The sequence below is a fragment of the Aplysia californica genome, unplaced genomic scaffold, assembly GCF_000002075.1.
Source record: "Aplysia californica isolate F4 #8 unplaced genomic scaffold, AplCal3.0 scaffold00862, whole genome shotgun sequence".
NCBI classification, from domain to species: domain Eukaryota; kingdom Metazoa; phylum Mollusca; class Gastropoda; order Aplysiida; family Aplysiidae; genus Aplysia; species Aplysia californica.
This window is the reverse complement of record NW_004798132.1, coordinates 273,256-298,195: the sequence shown is the minus strand read 5'-3', so window position 1 is coordinate 298,195 and position 24,940 is coordinate 273,256. Positions and strand designations below refer to the sequence as shown.

Genomic DNA, 24,940 nt, shown 5'->3' with positions numbered 1-24,940 from the left:
ATGGGGGGATAGGGGTGGGGGTGGGGGTCATGACTCACTTTCCCCAGAAACCCAGTAACCAAAACACGCTAACTGGCCCATGTTTTAGGAATGCCTTGCTTTCTGCGACCCCATGGCCTAATCCAGTTACTATTGTATGTGTTCGCTTGCGTGTTTAATGAATCAATTAATTTTTTTTGGTACGTGTTTTACGGCGCTCGCAACTGTATAAGGTCATATGAGCGCGTTTGTGTGTGAGTGTGTGAATAAAACATACTCTCCTCACATATCTGGAAAGTCCTCTGAACCAGCTTAGGGCACCATCAGCGGTGAACCCGGGCATATTATATTATAGTCGCTTTGAGCGCCTTCAAATCGGCAAAGTGCTTTTTGAACGTTGATAAATATATTAATTTTCATTCACTTGAAACTAAATTAAAATTGTCAAGCGGACAAAAAGTGACTGGCGCCGCTGGTCGTGTCCAGTTTAATCAAACCACGATGCCGGCACTTGGTTATTATAAATAAAATAGTGTAATCCTGCTGCACGGGATGATGATATTAAATTTAAACAATAATATAAAGATTGGCAAAGTTTGATTGTTTGGTTTTTATTCATTCAAATTCACAGTGGTTGCTGCGCTAGATTTCATTGTGCAACACCGAAGAAAAGCCAAATGTGAAACACGCGGATGATGAAATAGCGGTTAATTTTGTTTATCTCCAAGTTTATTTAAGTAACGTTCAAGCAAGCTCTAGCGGGTTAACTTGGCAAGGCTACGTACCACTTATTTTCAACCAACCACAAGCCGCCTAGTGTTGATAAAATGACGTCATACAGAGTTACCTTTAGACTGCAAAAATAACCGAAAATATTTGTGGTGGTAGACATTGAGTTGTTGAAGAATTTTGATATGTATACCAATTTTTAAATCAGTGTTTCTAATTGCATTTTGTAGGAATACATTATTTAGGGCCTAGGCAATATCATTTTGAGGGTCAAAGAATAACTTATCAGTTAGGTCATTTGTTGTCACAATTTATCTGTACTTTCTCCTGTTATCAAGATCGAAAACGGAACAACATCATAAACTCAAGATGGCCGACAAGAGCCTGTATTTCCTGTCGAAGAATAACAAACTTTATTCGTGCTGACTTCAACTGCGTCCGTGGACACTGCATGCTGCTCTGTATATAAAATCTGCTATTTTCTACCTGCAAGGTAAATGGGACTTCATATGATCTTTAAAGCTGAACTCCCCCCGTTCGAGGGAAGAGTTCCGCAGAGGGCCGGCCGACCAACCAACACTGCCAACAGTGCAACACCCTACTTCTAACAACACTTTCTAATTTTATTCTTTCCCCAACCCTAACCGCTGCTAACCCTAACCTTAACTCTTGTCCTGTGTCTGTGCTGAGATGTGAATGTTGTAATGTCCATTACTATTAGGCAAACCACCTCTATTGCCTTAGTATTTAGGAAGACCTGGCAACTGTAACCACTGGCACGTATTTTAGAGAAGAGTGGTCACTACTGGTCAGTAATAAAGAGTACGTCCACCGGTACAGTCGTGTCTGGCTCCTGTTGTTTTCAATGTCTGTCTAGATCTACATGTTGTGATTGTGAAGTCCCGACGGTACAAATGTTATCAGCAACTGATTACGTCTGACGTTCCGGGCTGGCCGCCTGGGTCACTCAGTGTGTACTGTTGGTGTATGGCCACGAGAATAGTGCAGGCGAGTCTTGTGGCTATTGTCACCCGGTGCGCGTTCACCAAATTTTTGTGTTCACCCTAAACCACTGAATTCTACACTGTGATAACAGAAAAATTGTAGAATTCTGTGCCGTGAACAAACGTTCCAGTACAACTGTAGCCTACTAAAAGCGTACAATTTTGTCTGTGGGCAGTGGAGAGAGAGAGAGAAAGAGAGAGAGGAGTAGCGTGAGAATTTCCGGGCAAAACAAAATGGCGACCCGCGTAGTTCGGCTCGATTCGAAAAGTTAAATAGCCGTAGCATCTTTGTAGACAACCAAATTAATTTACTTTTGTGTTTTAACATCATTTTTTAACTTTGTTTTGGTCAATTTGATCGTCCACACCGATAGACAGTATTCAGAAAGAGACAGAGAGAGAGAGAGAAGAGGGGAGGAGTTGATCTTGCGAGAACTTCGGGGCGGGTGAGAATAGCCACTTTCGTTGGTGTATAGCTCGCGCACCCGGAAACCTGTGTTTTCGCCATGAATACCCTGAAGGATGATGAATGAAAGTAACGCTCTAGTTCTAGATCTATCTTTTATATCTTTCTATTTTCCCATAAAGGGAAGGACTTCCGTTACGAGCGACCACCCCATCAAACACAAAAGAGGCCTAACCCTAACCCAAACCCTAACCCTGACGGTCCTAACCCAACCCTAACCCTACCCCTACCCCTCAATTCTGCTCTGTCTCATAGTGATCGCTCGTTATGGAAGTCCTCCCCCATAAAGTGTTACAAACACATGATCATAAATAGGAAGTGGCTATTCTCATCTGGGGTGAGAATAGAAATACGATCGACCTCTCACCCCGGGTGAGACTTGCCACTGTAGGCTATTCTCACCCGGTGTGAAACAAGACCTGTTTTTCCTAATTTCGGAATACTTTCTATCGATGTGGATGATCAAATGGATAAAGGCAAAGAAAAGATTACGTTATAATAATTAATAGCACAAAAGTAAGTTAATTTGATCGTCTACAAAGATGCTATGGCTGTTTTACTTTTGGAATCGAGCCGAACTACGGGGGTCGCCGTTTTGTTTTGCCCGGAAGTTCTCGCAAGATCTACTCCTCCCCTCTTCTCTGTCTCTTGTCTCTTTCTGAATACTGTCTATCAGTGTGGACGATCAAATTGACCAAAACAAAGTAAAAAAATGATGTTAAAACACAAAAGTAAATTAATTTGGTCGTCTACAAAGATGCTACGGCTATATTTAACTTTTCGAATCGAGCCGAACTACACGGGTCGCCATTTTGTTTTGCCCGGAAGTTCTCGCGCTACTCAGTCTCTCTCTCTCTCTCTCTCTCTCTCTCTCTCTCTCTTTCTCTCTTTCTCTCTCCCTCTCCCTCTCCCTCTCCCTCTCCCTCTCCCTTTCCCTCTCCCTCTCCCTCTCTCTCTCTCTCTCTCTCTCTCTCTCTCTCTCTCTCTCTCTCTCTCTCTCTCTCTCTCTCTCTCTCTCCACTGCCCACAGACAAAATTGTACGCTTTTAGTAGGCTAACAGTAGTAATGGAACGTTTGTTCACGGCACAGAATGCTACAATTTTTCTGTTATCACAGTGTAGAATTCTGTGGTTTAGGGTGAACGCAAAATTGGTTAGCCTAGATCTAGGCTATAACAGTGAACGGACACCGGGTGAGAATAGCCAAAAGACTCGCCTGCGCTATTCTCACCCGAGGTGAGAATAGAGGTGGCCTCATAAATTTACCCCCTCTCATTAGCTGATAAGACATTACGAGTAGAATCTAGTTACGCCCATTCGGTAGCAATGCCAATCGCCCGCTGCGCCTTGGGCCGGAAATCGGCCTCCGCGCGAGGGGTAATTTTTGGGCCGCTCGGAATCAGAAGTGTCTCTCTTCTAAGTATAGTTACGGGAAAACTCGTGGACGAAAATAAATGAAACTCGGCAACCAATCGGAGGAAAGGTTAAACTAACGACATGCCAGCATACAATCCCGAACGATTTTTCTAGAAGCGGAGATATTGCCATGTTTGTGCGAATTTCCTCTGCGGTTTGAAAACTAAGCGGAGCTGCGGGTTGATCGCCGACCACACAGGCGCCCCACTTATCTTCTTTATTGCTGTAAAATTTCAGATCTCTGTGTTTACTACATTTTACGTACCAACTTAAAATTACCACCCATCCATTGATAAAACACTAGAGCTGGAATCACGCATTCCACACGCGAGGTGCCGGCATACTAGAGGTGCATGATGGCTAGGCAGCATGTGATTAGCTGCCTATAACTAAATAGGTCTCCGATGACTTCATCGCGGGTTTTCCCGATAACGCTTTACTGAGTTTTAGAAGGGGTGATCGCGTCACGGTAAAAACGATGTCATGCAATTCAACAAATTTCACGCTAATATCAGTCTTTAAGATCCAAAGTAATAAAGACATCGAAAAGTGATAGCAGAACTAGATTCTGCACTAAAAATCACATGACATAAAAATGCCAAGTTTCATTCATATGCTCCAATTCATTACTGATATATGAACAGTTATTCCTCAAAATACATCAAGAAGACATGTCCCACATTTTGGCGATATTTTCCTATGAAGGTCCTCCAACATTTTGCAAACAAAAATCCCAATAACTTTTTTATTTTTATCAATGGATTAAAAAAATTTAAAAACCATAGTTCTTAGAATTTACCCTATACTATGTTAATTTAAGCCCATTTTAAGCAATTTGGACGAAAATTTAATTTTTCATTGTCATTGCTACATTCGAATGACCTTTCTAGACGCTCTTGTTGTTATTATAATGACCTGGGGTTCGAAAGGGGGTACAGTGGAGTTCACTTATAACGAGTCCTGAAATAACGAGAAGTCTGTTATATAAAGACACAGACACTATTCTAAAACCCCATTTTTTCTCTTTTATCTTTGTGAATAAAATACTGCTATAGAGCGCAATCAGACAAACATGCGAGTCGGTTATAGCGGAATATAATTGCTGCTGTGCACAGTGCATAGGCCAATTATATTATATTTAAAACCTCGATAGTTTAGAAACTTGTTGGTAATCTAGCAAACAAAGAATGGGAGAGCCCATGTGTGTCAACAGTGAAGGCTGGAGCGACTGAGTAGGGAGGGTGTGGCATGCGCAGACAAGCAGAACGCATCATGTGGCTAGCGAAGGCCTCGTCTAGATTATCCAGGCCTACCATTATCATGCCTCTTTTTTCACCGATGCGGGGATGGAGAGGTCACAGCAATGTGATGGATGGAACGAATGTGTGATGTGTGCGCAAGCAGGCGGAATCCTCTTCAGGGTGTAGTGGGGTGGGGGAAAACACAGCGGGCCCAGAGCCCTTTCTTTCAGATCGCCAACAAGCTGTCAGTCAGCATCGCTTGCGATAGAGAAAGAAGCCTGATTCGATTTTTGATCAAGTAAGACCTAGAGGTCATGTTGAAACAAGATCATCATCAGGGGAGATAACAAAAAGAAATGAATAGAACGCAAACTCATAGATTAGTCCTACTATACTGTTTTCCTTGAATTTATTACTGGATCCCTTTTATAGTGAGAATCCAGCTATAACAGACATTTTGCACCAGTCCCCTCCCTCTCGTGATAACAGGATTCCACTGAATAGATCTAGGTCAATTTCCGAATGTTTTGCCCTCAAATTGTTCTTTGTACCTCTGCACAATGGTATTAAAAATTATAAATCAAACAAGCTTATTTTTTTTATCAGGTAGTTTCATTTCATGCAAATCAAGCTCATTTGAAAGATTTATTGTGTATAGAAAAATGGAAGTCTTGACCCCTTGTAAGCCTTGTTTCCTGACTATCCTTTCGAGCTGCTCATGTCTAAGTGGGTCAATTTGCTCTATAATTTCATTGGACGAACATCTAGAGCTATCAACTTGACGTGTTTTGAATGAGACGTAACTTAATGTAACATTGTAATGGGGGTGTTCGCGTCTCCATGAAAAAAAGAAAGGTTTTTAATTGTACGGCATACTAGATTGAATTGAAAGTAATTATTTTATGATTGTCGTGGTCTAAAGTCATCAAAAAAAGTTTTGCCATTTTACTTAATCACGCTGCCAACATATTCTTAAAGATCCCATGTTGTGATACAATGCTATTATAAAATAAATAAAATGCTCTCATCCCGATACCACTCTTTCTCAATACTGTAATGTATATGAAAATTTCAGTTTGACAAAATAGCTACAAAATGGTTAGTAAATCTGAACGTAGAAATTATTTTTCCACTCAAAACTACATTGGGTAGCCCAGTTTCTTTCAAATGCTCCAATTAATTACTGAGATGTCGTTGATTTTCTTACAAAATTTGTTATGTGGCCCGCTTTTAGAGAATATTTTCCAATATGAGTCATCCGTGTTTTGCCGCACTTTACAACCCTATAACTTTTTTTTAATGAATCGATTCTTTAACTTAAAAAAGCATACCATGCTTGGAATAGAAAACCCTTTCTTTGAGGTACCAAATATTATCTAAAAAAGGGGCAAAGAGACGAAAAGTCAATTTTTCACTGGCATTGCTAAGTGTTGGAACTTGATCAAGCACCTGCTGTAAGGTGCTGTGCGCCATGTGTAGTGTGTACCTCTGGTGGTACAGGGGGGCAAATTTATTTTAGTTTGATAAGGACCATACAACTAAAAGAGTTGGCGTATGGTGGTGAAAAGGTGCAAAAATACCATGTTTATATAGCTTTCCTTTTCTTACATTGGCAAAACCTAGCGGTAAGGGTGGGTGGTATAATGAGATGGGGGGGGGGGGCTACAATGAGGTTTGACTGTACACAGTTAAGTATTGATTTTAAAATATAACTAACTCTAAACATTGTTTTTGTAAGTCTTTTTCAGTGGGAAAACAATGACTTGTTACATTCCTTACATTAGGTTTACTGATTTATTTGCAGCTCAAGTTCTTACCGTGTTGGATATCGTTGGTCAAAAGTTGAGCTTCCAGGACCAGTCAAGGCTGAGCGGTCTCGGTACTGCCTCTAGAACTTCTCGCAACTAAAGCAAGTGTGAACTTTGAAGGTCAACGGCAGGTCTTCCAGGATGGATCTTCCAGGGGACATACCAGTGACCTTGGTGATCAAAGCTCCTAGCCAGAGGATGGATGATCAAGTAGTTGACTGTGTACTCAGCTGGACTGTGCGCAAACTGAAGGAACATTTGGAGACTGTGTACCCAAGCAGACCAGTAAGTATTTATACTTGAGGAATAATTTTATTCAAAAGACTTGAGAATGGTGTTCAGAGATGTAATTTCTTTGGCTTAAAAATATACATAGTGCCTCAAACAGGCATGGAGTTTGTTAGCTCAGAGATGGTCTCATGATCAGTTGTATTTGTGACCGTGCCTGGTGAAAGGTACCAAAAGACGCATTTGTTCGAACCGAGATATCAGGCTTCAAAGGTCAGAAATAGAATTTTTGACAAAAACTAAGTTCAATTAAAAATGGATTCTTTAGCCATTAATTTATCAATATTTACAAGGATTTGATTTTCTTTTACTTTAAAATACATTTTTAAAGATGTTTTTTAACACGTGGTATATATTGCATAATCCCAAAAAATGCATGAGAAAATTGGTTTTCCGAGTAAACACTGCGAGTGGTTTTATTTGTCTGTTCATAAATTCGACCCAATCACAGTGCATACCAAAATTTAGGTCTTTCTCTCCCCTCTCAAATGGCGGGTAGTGCGCATAAATATCTAGAACATATAAACATATAAACAAAGCAAAGTTTTGCGCATCCACACCCTTTCGTTTTTGTGGAGAGCAAACTTGTATCACCTTTTGTTGCCCTGCGCAAACCTAGACCTTATTTCTGGAAAATTCTTGCTCAAGGTGGTGGTGAATTTGTTTTGAAGACATACTATAAACGCCTTGAAGGTGTTCTTTTATCTTAGCTGCTTTTTAAAGTTAGTTTGTGAGTAGCGAATGTGTTGTTGCGTCGTCTTGAAGCGTAGACCTATTTGAAACAAAAACAAAGGGGAAACTTTAACTCTTGTCCTGCGTCTGTGCTGAGATGCGAATCTTATCGGCAACCAATTATGTCGGACGTGCCGTGCAGGCCGCCGCGGTCACTCAGTGTACTGTGTACTGTTAGTGTACAGCCCGCGCGCCAGGAAACATGTGTTTTCGCCATGAATACCGTGGAAGTGTGTTAATCGATGAGGAAAATAACGCTCTATCTTTCATAGCTTTCTATTTATAAATTGTTACAAACACATGAATAACCCCCTCTCACAAGCTGATAAGACATTACGAGAAGTTACGCCCATTTGAATAACCTTTCTGGACGCTCTTGTTGTTATGAATGACTTGAGGTTCGAAATGGGATTATAATATAGAGGTCAATTTCTGAATGTTTTGCACTCAAATTGTTCTTTGGACCTGCACAATGGTATTCAAAACTATCAAACAAGCTTATTTTTTATCAGGTAGTATCATTTCATACAAAATCAAGCTCATTTGAAAGATTTTGTATAGAAAAAAGGAAGTCTTGTGTCCTGACTATCCTTTCGAGCCCTCATGTCTTAGTGGGTCAGTTTTTCTATAATTTCATTGGACGAACATCTAGAGCTACCAACGTGGCGTGTTTTGAATGAGACGTATGCCTCGATTACGAACCAACGCGGGCAGTTCTAGAAGAAGGCCACAAACGCACACAAACTCAAGCAGACTGATGCACACACACTTGACCTGCGTGAATGGGGATCTGACTCGGGACCAGAATTTCACGTAAGATGATGCGCTTGCGCTGAGCCAGGGGCTACACTGATTCGGGACCAGAACGTAGGCAAGGTGCTGAAATAGGCTTATTGGGCGACATAAACCCGTCCCCCACAGGACGAGGGTTATGCCATTTTTCTCAAAACTTTGTTTCTGTACCCTGCCTTACAAAATCACCCATATCTAAAAAACTACTTAAGATATCGTAAAAATTCAAAAAGCATATTGTTGAGAGACAAGATCTCTGTTCATGAACCCCCCCCCCCCCAAAAAAAAACCGGTATTCTTCAAAATGCGTCATTTGGTACCTCTCACCAGGCACACCCACATTTCTTTCTTAATTTTTATTATTATGTACTTCTGTCACTGTCCTGTAAGTTTTTACAATAATAGTTGCTTTAAAAGTTTGCGAAATACAATTCTGAGATGTAGTCGAAGAGATTGTTTTTTAGTATTCTTTCTATATTGAGGAGGTGTTAATGGAATACAAAAAGATGATTGTCGTCACTATGTAATAAAAAAAGTTGTTGTTTCATTACAGCTTAAAGTCCCTTTTAAATTGATTTGTTTCATTTTCAGAAATACAATGAACAACGTTTGATTTACTCAGGGCGCTTGCTCCAAGATCAGCTGACTCTGAAGGATATTCTAAGACAGGTATGGTGTACACTTATGAAGCAATGTTATGCAAATTGGTTGAAAATCTTACAGAAACTTGTAAGGTGGTCTTCGTTTTGAAAATGTTTTCCTATATTTTAATCCTGTAACCTCCTATAGTTATGGGGTTATTGGCAATTTTTTAAAAAATTGAAAAATCACAATGCTTAGAAAAGACAGCCCTTTCTCATGTAGCAAACAAAAAGGGACTATATTAAGTGAAAAATAAATTTTTCATTGGCTTTGCTTTAAAACACATGGTGTGATAAAATGTTTATGTGAGCCCTTTTGCGCGCTCATATGACCTTACGCAGCTGCGAGCGCCATAAAACCCTATACTACTACTACTGAGCCCTTTTGCTAGCAGCTGTAAAAAGTTGTAATGTGTCCCGATTAATTTTATTTTTAAGTTGGTAATTTAATTTCTTTTTCATTATGGTGGAGGAATCGTTTTGTAAAACATGGATCATCTGAAGTTTAGTCTCTCCTTCAATTTGTATTTATAGTCGATTACTCTTAAATATTTGGATGGTATCTGTGGCCTCTTAAATATTTTCCTTTCTTCCTTCCAGTATGACAGCTCCTCGACGTCGAACCGGTATACTCTCCATCTTGTTTGTTCTTCATCAAACGACTCTTCCCTTACAGCCAAATCTTCTGACAATGTGAAAACATCTGTAAAGGTGAATACAGTACTCACGTTGAATGTTGTGTTGTTGGCCAAAATAGCAATTAAAGGAATGAATTACCCGTGAAGGATTTTGTTGTCATACTGTTCTTGGATAGATTACTTTAATTTATAAAATGATGATATGAATGAACACTGGTCAACAAGGAAATGTCTACTGCCCCAAGTGTTGGTTGTAACCAAGAGAGAAAAAAAACTAACATATGGATCCCTGATGAATGAATAAATGCCCTATAAGCTTAGATCCATTAGAACTTTGAAAGGAGCAACTTTTTTTTTTTGACCTGGTTAGTTTTCAGTTAGAAGTGGACATAATTTTAATAGTCCTTATGTTTGATGACTGTATCTGTGTTCAATTACCTCTTTCTGTGGTAATTCAGTCTGAAAGCATGCAATTAGAGGGCACGACTGTTAGGTCCTACTTCATTTCTTACCCTTCTGGTGTTTCTGTCTGCTTTTATTTTTTCTCATGCTAAATGACTTATTGTGTCTGCGTGCTTCTTTTTCCTCAAACAAAACAAGACAAACTTCCAATTTTAAAGTAATTTTGCTTCTTTGTAATAGAAACTGCAAAGGATTCATTATGTCTTCTAATTGTTTCGCAAATGCTTTCACTTGACTCTCAATTAAGTTTTTCATGTGCTTGTTCAGGTCACAACATGTTCCTGACAGATATTGCTCTGTTTGTGAAGCGTTTGTGCTCTCTGAATATATGCTTTCACCTGTCATCCTCAGAACCCAGTCCCCTCAGTACCCTCTCCTCAGCCAGAGACTGTTAGCAGTACCACTTCTCCAGTAGCCCCCACTGATGTCCCGACGAGTATTCCCCCAACAGAGACAGGCACGGATGGACTGAGATACAGAGGCACACCCGAGGCTAGTGGGAACACTCAGCCGAATTTTGCAGCATACCCTGGGTGAGTCCTCTGTTCAAAAGGGAAATTACCTTGAGGCAAGTCTCATTTGGTTTTGAAATAATTGAGAAAGTTCTTCACTCTTACTGGCTTGTGACTTGTGACAGTCTGAAGAAGGTTGAAGTCTGCTTTGTGGTGTAGGGACCCATAGAGTGTTTTGTAAGCTGTTTGTATGGACGATAGGAGTTCCCTCCTTCCCTGATCATTACATGAAGTATCAAGGCCAAAAGACAATGGACACAAACTTCATGAACTTGTGGTTAAAGGGCACCACTGGTAAGTCCTATTTCTTTTTTTCCCCTCTCTTGTTTCTGTCTGTTTGTCTTTCTCTTGCCATGCACAGACATAACCTGATGTCCTTTGGTCTGTTCCCCAGAATGTACACGTATCTTGGTTTCCACCCCGGTGCTTACAACCCGTACATGTCCGCCGCCAGTGCCTTCAGTCCCGCGACAGCCGGCGCCGAAGGCTACACGTACAACCCCGAGCAGTACATGGCTATGATGCAGCAGATGTACTCTCAGTACATGATGCAATACATGCAGTAGTAAGTGCAGTTTTGTGGAAGACGGTCTGTTACACTATATAGGAATGTTTTTGCGTGTCAAACGAAGCCAATGCACAAAGACGCTTTGGTGATATAATATAATATAATTTCATCATCACACATTTGTGAACGTGGTTTTCAGTTGTAATACAGCAGTGAGTGAGGATGTTCAATAGCAACACATTTTCAACCAGGGGTGATTTTGTAACACTTTTACGCCCAAGGATAGTCAATTGTAACTCGTGTAAATAATTATAGATATTCTAATTCTATCACCACGGGTTTATGAATGGGGGTTATTTATTGAATCATGTTTTATGAATGAGTATATTCCCCCTGTTATATTTGTATTTAGGAATAGGGGTATTTTATTTGTTAACCTTAGTGAATGAGGATATTCTATTGCTATACCTTAATGAATGGGGCTGTCCTATCATAACACTTTAGAGAATAGACATATAGACGTGTTCAATAACCTTTCCATTTTTGTTTTCAGCTATCAGAATGTATACAGTCCTGATCAAGCTTCAGCTCTGGCGGCCAATGCTTTCATGCAACAGGGGTATCCTTCCCCTTGGCTCCAGCAGCCTCAACAGCCACAGCCGGCTGCTCCCGCAGGAGCCCAAGCCCCGAACGCTGCTGGGGATGGTGCTGCCAACAACCGAGGTGCGGGTGCCGGGCGCCAGAATGTGCGAATGAATGCCCAGGGAGGCATGGAGGAGGACGAGGATGAGGATGGGGAGCCACGCGACTGGCTGCACCACACCTACTTCATCATGCGATTTCTCACCTTCATGGGGATCCTTTTCTTCTATTCCAACCTCAGCCGATTCCTCGTCGTTTTCTCAGGCTCTTTCGCCATCTACTTGTAAGTCGCTGGATGCTGCATACTGTGAAGTAGTGGCTTGTTTGTTGGAGCTATGTTGTGGTCTGTTTGTTCTTTTTCAAAAAATTGGTTCTGTACAGGATCTTTGGAGTTAATTTGAGTGTCTTTTATGTTCTTTTTAAAAAAAACTCTTTCTGTTAAGTGTACCTACCTGGAGCTTTTCATTTGAAGTGGGAAATATTTTTAAGTTTTTTTCTGCTTTTGAATAATTAAATATCAATGTGAAAACTTGATGGAGACATATTATTGTCTTGATGGATTGTTTTAATTTACTGAATACACCTAATGTACACATAATGAGCTTGGTTTGAGGCTCAGCTCAGTCTAACGTTGTGCCTTTGGGAAAGGCATTTTACATGAATGTCCTATTTAGTTATTCCTATCTGAGATGGACGTTAAATTCAGTGGTACTGCCTCTTAAATAACCTTCTAGGGTTGCCAGGGGTGTTTACACTATACAATTTTATGATGAACATTTGCAAATTTGGTCTAACTGAGGTAATTGTGCGCCCACTGTAGTGTCTTTAGGCCATTCCCAAAGGGGGGACATTTCTCGTTCAAGCACAGTAGAATTGTAAATGGGCTGATTCATGTCATGCTCATAACTGTGCCTGATCTACAACAGGGAACTGCTGCTTTTTCTTTCCTAATCCTTACTATTGTCATTTTCCTCTACTTCTTTTGTATGTTTGTCACTTTCTTGTGACCTGCTATTTCCGGGGTGCCATGATAGTTGAAGAAGACCTTCTGCTTTTGAAGCTAGAGAGGTGAGCAGAGTAAGTCTGATCCCTGTAAAGACTTCTTTGTTGACACCCACCCCTTGGTGCTCATATGACCTTATGCAGTTGCGAGCGCTGTAAAACCCTCTACTATAAAAAAAAAAGAGGTAATTTAACGTTGAGTTGACCTCCTACACCTCTTCTCTAATACCCAAAATTATGTTTGCATTTATACAGTCTCCAAAAACTTCGAAAATACATGCAACGCAGAGACAGGGAGCAACAGCAGCAACAACAACAACAACAGCAACAACAACAGCAACAAGAGGAGCCTCCTCAAGAAGAACAGCAAGAAGATGCAGTGAATGTCCAAGCCGAAAACAATGGGGTGAGTTGAGTCCTCTTTCAAACATTGATATAGACAGAGCTCCTGCGACAAATGCTAACAATTTCAGTTTCTACAGATCAGGTTCTCAAGGTTATATTCGTGGTGCTTTCACTTGCCTCTTAAGGTGTTTGATTGCTTACATAGTGAGAGTAGATGTTACAAGTGATTTCTTATCTATTCTTTTTAATGTTCTGTTTATGCAAATTTTCACACTGATCTCATAAAAACATGAAATTTGACACTTTATTTAATTGTTTTTCTGTTGTCCCCCATCTGCCAGAATAACACAAAGGGTGACGTTTTCATCTCACCTGATTTAATAAACGTTTCTGTCAAGTCCTCCAAATCCATGGTTATAATACTGGTTAAGATAAAAACAGACATGATGATAATTCCTTTCTTTGTCAGAATTCGCTACTTGAAGGCAAATTATTGGAATGGTAGCACAGGTTTAATTCTGGCTTTTCAGGATAATCCTTGAAATCATTTCTGGCTGACAAGTGTAAAGGAACAGGCGACTGATGTTTGGGTCGATTTCCATCGATCAGAGTGAAAAATATTTTAAAGTAAATTTGATTTCTCTTATATTTCACATCTCTAGAATCGATCCCAACAGCTCCCATTAACGGCAATAAACTATAAAAAGCATAAAAAAGTTTTTAACTTCGTTCAGTGCCTTTTTGTGTTGTTTGTTTTCGTGCTAAAACTTTACAGCTGATTTTCTGAGGAGGTGGTGTCGTAGAGTTAGTTCAGCTAAAAGCTATCAGAGGAGTGCTGTTGTCAATGCTGCCCTTTTATGTCTTGCAGTATTTTCGTTGTACAGTCTGTTTCATTGTGAAGTGTGGCCCGTATTTTTTTAACTTGCCAGAAACTTTAGCTCAAATTAGTTGTTTGAAAAGGAAAATCATTTGATTGAAAACTGTTCTGGTACCTCTGCAGAATGGCGGTGAAGGTGATCAGTCCGCACCAGCTCAAAACACAGAAGAGCCAGGTCAGGCCCCAGCTAATGGACAGGTGGAAGAAGAAGAAGGCGGTCGTGTATCTCGCATGTTTTTGTTTGCCTGCAACACGGTGCAAGCTTTCTTCACTTCTTTGCTGCCAACCCCTCCGGAACTTCTGGATCCAAACTAAACTTGATTTGTGGAGGGGATGTCTTCCGAACTTGTGATGTGATACCGAGACTTGAATGGACTTTGGTGTATATTCCTAGACAAGTTATTGTCTCAACTGGACTGGAAACTATCTGAGGATCATGCAGAGTGAAGGATTATTTTACTATTTCGGTGCAATACGTTTTTGGTCTAACTGTGGCCAGAGACATTATAACAAGCCAGCAGGACGCGCATGTATCTTGACATTGTGGTTAAACTTATGGACCTTGAACACTGCTGCATAGTTAGGTAGTTTTGTGGCTTTTCTGCTATCAGAATCGTGTTCTTCTGTAGTCTTTCAGTAGCTGTACAGAAGTGAATTGTGTCCTTTGTTGTGATTGTTGAACTAGAAACATTTTGTTACTTGAAATCCCTTTAGATAACATGTACACATTACCATGTAATCTCACCTTGTGTGTATGAAATATTTTTGCGAAAATGCACTTCTATTTGCTCAGTATTTGAATGTTTGCCATAAGTTTCCTTTGTCACCAGTGATTTGATCCTGCAAATGATAATCCGATATAATTAAATTTGAAGCAATATTTAATCAGGAGTTTGGATAGAACCGTAAGCTACCTTGGTTAGATTATGAAGAAATAGAACTATCTAAGAAATGTTATAAGGTGTAGTCATACACTTCCTCTCTTGTGTGCAGGGAAGTCTCATTGCTTTACTGTCCTCTGTTCCAAAGGTTTGTGTTTGTTGAGTCAGTTGTCACCCTACCTTTTACTTTTAGTCAGAAGGCGTTTGCTATGGTGGAATGTCTTTAAAAAAGTTCTTATTTATAGTCGTGTATTACTCCCAATGGGCTCATACAGCTGCCCGGCAGCTACTTTATAATTTTACTCTTGACTCTTGGCCAACCTGTACATTATAATAATTTATGGGGGGGCATTCAGTACATCAGCCTGATAATTGATTCAGCCCGCAGATAATTTTGACTTCGGACGCAAGTAATTTGTGACTGCTTCGTGACCTCACGGATAGTCTGACAAAAAGTTAATAAAGAAGTTATCTAAATTTGATAAAACCATATTGTGGCATATAAAAATGTTCAGAATAAAAAATACTTTTCCATGACACCAGAAAAAAAGCGTTGAAATGTATGTGGTAAAGAAAAAAAGAAGAGAGGAAAGCGATGTGAAGAAAGTGAGCAATAGATAAGAGCCGGTCTGAGCAGCTCTGTGTCAACACACAGGAGACAATCAGCCACTGTGAGTGGTGCTGCGGGCTAAATCAGTTAAAGGCATGTCTCTTACATTCTCCTATTCTGTTTCTACCAATAGCTAAGAAGCCATCTGGAAGAACTTAGGAAAAAAAGACATGGGTAAGATACCTTTCTTACAGTTTCCTATCCTATGGAGCCTGGAATCAAACTTTTCTTTCAATTACTAGTCCAATGCTTAACTGTTCAACTATAGGACCCCTATATGATCCAGTGAACATACCGTCAAGGTCCAGTCAGACTCTCTTTTTAACTTCCTTGTAAGTGTTTATAAAATGTACATGTAGCCTACCCTGACCCCCCTCCCTCTTGATGTAAGACTCTCTGAATTTTAGATTTACCTTTAGTAGACAGCTATAAATAATTACATTTTCTAATTTTCAACTGCATATTTGTAATTCACTCTCCCTTTTAAGATCACCACTCTACTTTGCCACAGTACAGTCATGATTTCTGCCTTGTGATGTGAATGACAATCTCCCCGTTACGAATTCCCAGCTGGTTCAGACAATGTTTCAATCTGATCCTGTTTTATGCTCCTTTTTATTTGGTTTAAGTTGTCTAAACGAAATTTACCCTCAGACAATCTGGAATTGGTGCAACGGCTCCTTGGAAGCTTACAGTGGGATGTCCCCACAGTGAATTCTTATAATTGTGTGAAGAAAGTGACCATGTTCAGATTTCTCGCTCCTGACTGTTATTGTTGTACAGGAGTCTGGGCTTTTGTTTGTTACCTACTTCCACTTGAATGACCTTATTAAGAACAGATCCCTTTTGTGTTCAGTTGAATCTTATGTTTTCTTCAATTAATTCCTGTATACCTTTTTTGTTTTGTACTATACTTTAGAGACAGAGGAACATGCCGGAATGATTCCTTGCTGTCCGGTGCAGAGAGCCATAGCTTGGGAAAACAGTTGTGAGCTAATGATGTCTATACAATGGGAGAAATGTTTCTGTCAATGGCACTGATTTTTTTTTTCCATTACCATATTGGAGATGTCCATTATATTCTCCCGGTTGCCGCATTATATCACTCATTTGTTCAGTTTTGATTATTTTGTACACTTTTGTTTTGATGGATGCCAGTAAATTATCTGTGATGATTTTGTTACAGTGGAACTCGGATTCAACGATGTCGCCAGGCCCGACCTAAAATCTCGTTGAATCCGAATGTTCGTTATAGCAAACACGAGGTTTTGTGTAGATAATAACAGGCACTGAGCAAGTAATGTATACAGAGAAGTCACAAGTAGTGGCTGAAATGCCAGCATATTATGAGCTGTGTAAAAAAAGACAGATTCGTTCAAATACACACACCTGTTTCACCTCAATTGTTTACCAAAAAGTTGTGTTGCTGTGTAGAGCCTAGCATACAGCAACTTTTGATTTCATAGACCAGCGCACAATTCATTACGTAGATCTACGTCAAGACTATCTTATTATTGTAATAATGATCAGTTGCCGAGGGGAAAAAAAGACTGTGGCGCCTTTGTATCTGCGACGTTCAACGCCCGGACCGTTAGTGCCCCCCCCCCCCCGACACGAACACACAGCCACACGTTTCAAGGCCGCCCATCCAACCCCGACACACGCCAGAGTAGACACGTGCGCGTGCCAACAACGCATGTGTTTGTATGAAAAAAGGCCTCTGATTGGCCGCATACAATCGGCTAAGTGAATATTGGTTCTCGATGCAGGTGCAATGGATGGTTTCCGGGAATAGATAAAGTTTGTTCTGGGAGAAAAATGAGCGAAGCCATGTCTGCGGAGGCTGTTCACCCTGGAAGCGACCTCGTTGAATCCGAGCTCGCTGATTTAAGTGCTCGTTGAATCCGGGTTATTTTTATTGATTTTAAAGAAGAAAAAAAAAAACGGGGAATCTATCTCATCTTGTTGAATCCGAGCTTGTTGAATCCGAGTTCCACTGTATTCCTAACGTCTCAACTCCCCATCAGTTTTCTCCTAAGCCCGATGCTTCTAATTTGTAGCAATGTTATGTGAATGAGAAAAAAATGTAAAGGGTTGGGACTGATAGGAAGAGAAAGCCCAACCCAGTATAAGTGTAAAGTGTTTTGTCCTATGTTACCATTCTTAGAGGTATAAACATAACCAGTTTACCATTTTTTGAGTGAGAAAGTCTTATACAGTGGAATCCTGTTATAACGAGAGGGAAGGGACCGGTGCGAAATGTCCGTTATAGCAGGATTCTCGTTACAAGGGATCCAGTAATAAATTCAAGGGAAATAGTAAAGTAGGCCTAGTCTATGAGTTTGGCGTTCTGTTTATTCCTTTTTGTATTTCCCCAGATGATGATTTGTTCAACATGATCTCTAGGTCTTACTTGATCAAAAATCAAATTAGGTTTCTTTCTCTAGCACTAGCAATGTTGACAGCTCGGCGTTGGCGATCAGAAAGAAGGGGCTCTGGCTCTAGGCTAACTCGTCCGCTGTGTTGTCCCCCACCCCACCACACCCTGTGGTGCGTTGCGTCTGCTTGCACACGTCACACATTCACTCCATTTATCACAGCATTGTGACCTCTCCATCGCGCACCAGAGAAGTGAGAGGCACAGTATGCCTAGATAATCTAGACTGGGCTGGCCTATCATGCGATGCGTTCTGCTTCTCTGCGCATGCCACACCCTCCCCACTCATTCGCTCCGGCCTTCATTGTTGGTTCGCGTGGGCTCTCCCATTCTTTGTTTCGCTGAATCACCAACAACTTTCTCAACTGGCAAGGTTTTATAATATGTTTAATTCGTCTGTGCGCTGTGCACAGCAGCAGCAATATTCCGTTAAAACCGACTCACGTGACGGTCTTATTGCGCAATAGCAGTATTTTTATTTACAAAGGTAAAGAAGGAGAAAAAACGGGGTTTTAGAATAGTGTCTTTATAACAGACTTCTCGTTGTTTCAGGACTCGTTATACGTGGACTCCACTGTATTGTAATTGTCTAAATCTCCCGCCCTGATTTTTTAAAAGTACAAATTTTTGCCTGTATTGAGATTGGCGAGCTTATGTAATAACGTATTATACGATCTCCACTGTAGTTTCACCCTCCCAGTGTGAGGATACTATTTAATATGCCAAAGGCTCTGCATTGTCGATTACTATGTAGATGTTAAGTCAGGACATGTACTTTGATATAGTATTGAACTCTTCATGGTGCAGCACAGCTCTTGTCGGCCATTTTCAGGTTTTTTTTCCCAGCTTGTTTAAACTGCTCATTTAGCCTTGATTTTCTCATACATGGACTTTTGTGCATCTTTCTTCATACTGCGAATTAAGTTTGCTTTCTGTGAATGCAGAAGTTACTATTGTTGTATAGTAAGGGATGCCCCATAGATTACATAGTGAGCTTCTCACTTCTTTGGTGTTACGGTTTGATACTAAGCTTGACTGGTATTGACAGAAATAATTAGTCTCCAGGTTCAAAAGTTTCGAAAGTTTTCAACAACTGGTGACTGCCTACTCAGAAAAAAAAAAATTTGATGTATCAATATAGTAGAGAGTGGCCCAGCTTCAGGATTATACTGTATGCCAACTTTGAAGGGAACAGGTTATATTTTGTACTGTACTTTAAATATTTTTGAAAAGAACACCCTTTGGGGGGGGGGGGGGAGTGGAGAGCATTTCAGGTAAGTGTTCATTTGCCCTACATTGAAACTTTTTTGTTGTTGAGGTGTGTAAATTGTCTAGATTAGTGTTTTTGACTTGTGATGTGTTCCCAACGAGGTCGGGAGGTGAAAAATGAAATGATATAGCTTTTGATTCAGACAAGTGATGTTTACACCCTGATAAATTGTAATCATGATCAGTTGTCATGGTTTCTTGTGTCCATGTATTTGACATCATTTTTCTTTATTTGTTGTCGGTCTGTTGAAACTTTGTTCCACCTGTAAATAGCTTATATAAGAAGTTCTGAAATATCCTTGGTAGATTTATCAAACCTTGTAAAATAGAAGTGGTATTAGAACTTTTTTTTATTTCATTAGCATCTTTAAATTCAAGACTGTTACCCCTGTTTAAGTTAAAAGCTTGGTTATTAATTTCACTGGGGACTTGACACTTCCTGGTTCTAGAACTTGTTTTTCTTTTATGATCTGTTCATGTGCCCTTTTGAAACCATGAAAATGCTTTTGTTACTGTCAGGATTTCTCTTTCTGTTACATTCAGATCTCTCTCTCTCTCTCTCTCTTTCTTTTAAAAGAAATCTATATTACTATCTATCTGTTGGTTTACTTTTACTTTATCCTTCCTAGGAATGGCTCAAAACATGAAAGATTAGAATTCTTAAATATATTTGTATCTGATATCTGATTTGCAAATCAATTTTATGAGGTTTGATAGTTTTCTGAAGATATATATTATTATATTATTATTTGAGAAAATGGAATCTGGGATCAAGAATTCCTTACCTGCCCTCAGACTCTGACAATAAATACAACTGGAAGAAATCTGTATCAAATTCTGCTTCTCTCATTTTGTTTGTGGAGTGCATGTGACTGTATGAAGGTCTGGAGAGAATGCTAGAGTTTGAGTTTCCCATATATATATATATATATATATATATATATATATATATATAGGCCTTTATGTGTGGCAGTACGAAAAAACCATGTGGCTTTTCACTAATAGTGTTTAGGAAATATGTGTGCATGTGATTCAAATTAAAGTCAGTCAATGAGTCATCTGGGAGAAATCGGGGTTATGCTGGAAAATTAAACTTCTGCTCTTTTGTATCGATGCCAGTTAAAAACATCTGTGAAATCTGTGTATAAGCTTGTTTATTTTATGTTTTCTTGACCCTTCCCTAAATCTAATCTAACAAATGCCTGTCTTTGACTTTGAATTCCATTTTCTTTGTTGTGTTTTCCTTACCTTACATCATTCAAATTTTCATAACTTTTGAACCGTTGAAGGTATCGGCATGAAATAAAGTACAAATTACTAAGAATGGTGTCCTAAATCGGAGCACAGTGATGTTTGCTTTGATAAAAAACAGTGGTAAAACGAAAGAAAATGAAGTCCCTGTTTTTTTTTCTTCTTTGTTTTTGTAAGAAAACTGTTAAGCCGAAATGCTATCATTTCTAAACTGAAAAGAAATTTGAGGATTATACCATCTAAACCTCTACTAACAATCCTTAAGTAATGTAAATCATCAAGTCTTATGCGTTCCAAGACAACGAAACAGAAGAAATAGACACGAGAACACAGGTGTGTGTTGACTGTGGGCCAGAGAGAGAGAGAGAGAAAGATATAGATAGACATCGTCAGTGTGCTGTTTACCTGTTTTACCACACATCAATACTGCCGTAAGCTGACAAAATGCCTTTTCTCATTTTTGGTGCAAAAAAATTATTATTTGTTAAATCGAAAGCCTGATCAGTAACCCTATTTGTGTGAAAAAGTCAAAGTGAAACTGACTAGTTTTTTAATAGATTACAATTCAAATTTCGGAAGCACTCTATTTTTCAATGGTTACGCTGACAAAAAAACTTTTTTTTCTCAAAACTGCTTTGAATTTTAAAAAAGTTGTTTTGTCAGCTTACGGCAGAATAGGCTAACACACCACGTGTAGGCTTTGTAGTGCATGAATAGTGAATGTATGTGGTGAGGCTGCTCCTTCTTTCCTATCAAATATCTATGCTATCATCCTTAAATATTTCCTAATTTTCTTGTATCACTTCTAACCTTAGGCACTTACAACCTCATTGTATTACAATGTTACAAGTGCCATAAAGCACTTACTAAAACGAAAAAGTGAATATTAATATTATTATATATTATATGTATACGTGTATGTGTGGCAGCACAAATAAAAACCTTCTCATGGGTCTAAATTTTCATTTCAGAAATGCACTTACTGTTACAGTGGAGTCCACTTAAACTGCAATCTGAAGGACTGCCGGATTATCTCCAGTTTAGTCAGGTTTTCAGCTGTTCTAATAATAGTGATGATTGTAATTGTTGGCAGAATAAAGTTAGGATGCTTGTAGCATATTTCACTTTACAAGAGCTTTTTTCTCATCTACCTCCTTCAGTAACTACAATTTGAGCTGCAGGCTGTACACATTTTGCTTTCTCTTTGAGTTAACCTCCCCAAAAGTAACACTGAACAGAAGAAAGTGTATATTATTATTAAAGAAGTGAGAAAGAGCCCACTGTCAGTGACCTCATGGAACCACAGCACTTGCCATCACATGCTCATGTGTAGGTCCTGCATGAACTAACTTTGCAGAGACAATAGGCCGTGACCAACTGAAGGTCGCCAGACAGATATATGTCACATCATGGTGGAATCAGGTGCAGGTCAATTTTTGGACAAGGAGTTATTGGTATCATCTTAAAGCTTGTTCATGATCTGTCTAGCTTTTGATGAAAAAATATACATCAACCTTGAATAGATTTCAAGATATTTGCGATTGAAGGAGGAAGGGTCTCCTGGTTTCTGAGGTAAAATCAGCGAGAAAATTGCCATCAAAGTTTGGCGATTTCCATAGCTGGACAGTCCTTGAAAACTGAAAAATTACAGTTTTTGTACCTTCAACCACATTTTCCCAGCAAAATCCATACAGAAACGTGTTTTTAAATAGACATAAAAGGTGTTGAGCCAAAAAAATATTAGCGAGATCTCGAATGTGGATCACAACCACAGACTCAAGAGCCATCCCCAATGCAGGCCTGGACACAGACCACAGGCCAATCATCACAACGTTGACCACCAGGAAAGAAAGAAAACCAAAAAACCATAAAAGACAGCAAGAGAGACTAAATATGCATAAACTCAGGAGATGATCAGGTGAAGGCTCATAAATCTAATAAATATTGCCAAACCAGCTGAAAAATGCAGGTTCTTGGTTTTCATTATTTTGACAAGTGCCTGACTTCTCCATGATGCCTCACATATTATGTACTTCAGTTTTTGCTACATTTGAAGCATGTAGGAAGTTGGGATTTTTCCCAGCCCTGAAAAGTCATGAAAGTGCAAGATTTAAATTAATTCATTAAGAATAAACCAGTCAGGAAAAGAACCTCTCAAGGAGGAGTTTGACAGCTTGAAAGGAAAGTGCATTTTAATGTGGTAAGAAAATAGCTGTACAGAAAAGTCAGTCACACTCTCAAGGGTAGTCAGCTGCTGGTTCTTCAACTTGCAGTGCAACCGACTTCTTTTCATATTCTATGTAGGTCTATATGACCATTTTTTCTGTTCCGTAGGGCCCCTTGCCTTCAGACAGCCACATTCTGATTTTGAAGGTACTCATACTCATATGTTTGTATACTGACTAGAATATTTTCAGTTTTGGTAGGAACTAATTTTGAATTTTGCTGGCGTCTGGGCTAACGCCTACTCTTATCAATTTTAGGACCCCCTAAAGATCTATAATGTGCGCAACTTGCACAAGGGACCTCCAAGATTTTTTCACCCTTATCCGAGAAATCTAGGTGTTCGAACTTACCTACCCTCAGATAGGGCTGGTGTGGCTGAAAGACGGCAGTAAGAAGGAGCCAAGGAGTAGCTGTAAAATGACTCAGGAATAAAGGAGAGAGGTGCCCAAAGGAGGCAGGGGTTGGAAAGGGGTGAGGTTGGAGATAAAACAGATGACAGAACAAGACAAGAAAACAGGAAAGCAGGTGAAATGAGAAACTTATAGAAAGGAAATTTTTTTCAGCATGGTCAGGTTTCGCTCTCGAGACCTTTTGCATGTGAGTGTGAGGCGAATTCCGTACCTCTTGACCACAAGAGCCCCATTTCACAATCATGGCATGCAGTCCATATCACAATTTCTACCAAGTGAAAACTTGTTGCGACTAGTATGCTAGTAGCATAAGTCCATCAAGACATAGCGACTTGAATAGAATCTCAGAGTTCTCTAAAGCAATCAAATTAAAACTGAAATCTGACAGACAGGACGAAGCACACAGAAAAACATGCTTGGTCTATTTCTACAAAATGACAAGCAAAACCTCTCAGAAAATCCTGGAAATAAATTTAATGCATAGTGCCCATATTATTTACAAACCACATGATACAGCAATGAATGTCAAGAACGAAAAAGTGCTGTGGCGTAAGTCTCTTGGGACGTGTGTGCAGACAGCTTCAAAAGTCCCTCACAACTGTTTCTGCAGCACAGTGTTTGATTTGCAAGCAAAACCTGTCCGATATAGTCACTACAAAACCCTATACAAAAACTATAAACACAATATGGAATATCACCTCATATAGAAAAAAAAAACCCTCAGTAAGCAGAAAGAGCCCATTATTAACCCATCAAACATAACATGTTAATGTTATTGATGCTGTCGCTCTCTAGCTTTTACCCTTCTGCATGTTACATTCTGTGGTAGAAAATGCATGAGGTTTGATAGTGAGCACTTTGATGGGATCTGCCTTTTTTTTTTCAGAATAACTACAATGGAGTCTGCTTGAACCGAACACGGTTATTAAAAACCCCCCAAAAAACAAGCGCATTTCAAAAGAAATTAGAGTGCCCCATTTTTTTCTTCTTTATTTCGGTATAGAATTTAACTAACAATTCTCCGAAATACTTCAATGTCTAAACTAAATTTTTTTTTTAAGGAGGGTAAAATCATCTTAATCTTCACAAGCAATCCTCAAGTAACGGAAATGATCAAGCCTTACATACTTCAAGATAGCAAAACGGAGGAAAGAGACACGAGAACATGCATATGTTGATTGCAGGCTAGAAAGTACTGTTTGTCCAAATCTATCAGACACACCAATATGCCTAAAAACTGTAGTGATGTAAGGATTGCAAATCTACATCTGTTGTGTGACCTTTGGTTGTTCATGGCCAAGGCCCCTCTAGTCTCTGTGAAGCTGGTTCACATGAGCACATAATGGCACATGGTGTGTTTCAAAGTCACTGGCATTGGGCTTTCACATTCAATAGCCTAGCACAGACCACAGCACAATGTTCTGTACATTGACCTCTTTCCTCTGATCTATGTGACTGTTACGAGGATTAAGCAAGCTAACAATGCCGAAAAGAAAGCACAATGAGCACAGCCGGCAGCTCAAATTGCAGTTTCTGAAAGAGGTAGATGAGAAAAAACTTTCAAAAAGTGCAATTTACTGCAAGCATAGCATTCCCAACTCTACCCTGTTGACAATGATCAATGATCAGCAATCTCTCTACTTAAAACATTGTTAAACTGAAGAAAATCCGGAGGTCCCACAGATTTCAGTTTAAGCAGACTCCACTGTAAAATCCTAATTTGGATCTTGGCAATATACGGCTCTCACGATGCCTACTCTCAGTAAACTATATA

At 39.6% G+C, this 24,940-nt stretch overlaps 1 protein-coding gene across 1 annotated transcript; it reads left to right on the top strand.

The window, feature by feature from the left end:
- Positions 1 to 1,039: 1,039 nt before the first annotated feature.
- Positions 1,040 to 15,543, top strand: LOC101847224 (homocysteine-responsive endoplasmic reticulum-resident ubiquitin-like domain member 2 protein). Its single transcript, XM_005110180.3, has 9 exons — positions 1,040 to 1,201; positions 6,640 to 6,928; positions 9,047 to 9,124; positions 9,697 to 9,807; positions 10,548 to 10,729; positions 11,103 to 11,273; positions 11,770 to 12,141; positions 13,116 to 13,266; positions 14,206 to 15,543. Exons 2-9 carry the CDS (start codon positions 6,785 to 6,787, stop codon positions 14,395 to 14,397), a joined length of 1,401 nt encoding a protein of 466 aa, XP_005110237.1. The 5' UTR covers positions 1,040 to 1,201; positions 6,640 to 6,784; the 3' UTR covers positions 14,398 to 15,543.
- The last annotated feature ends 9,397 nt before the right edge of the window (positions 15,544 to 24,940 follow it).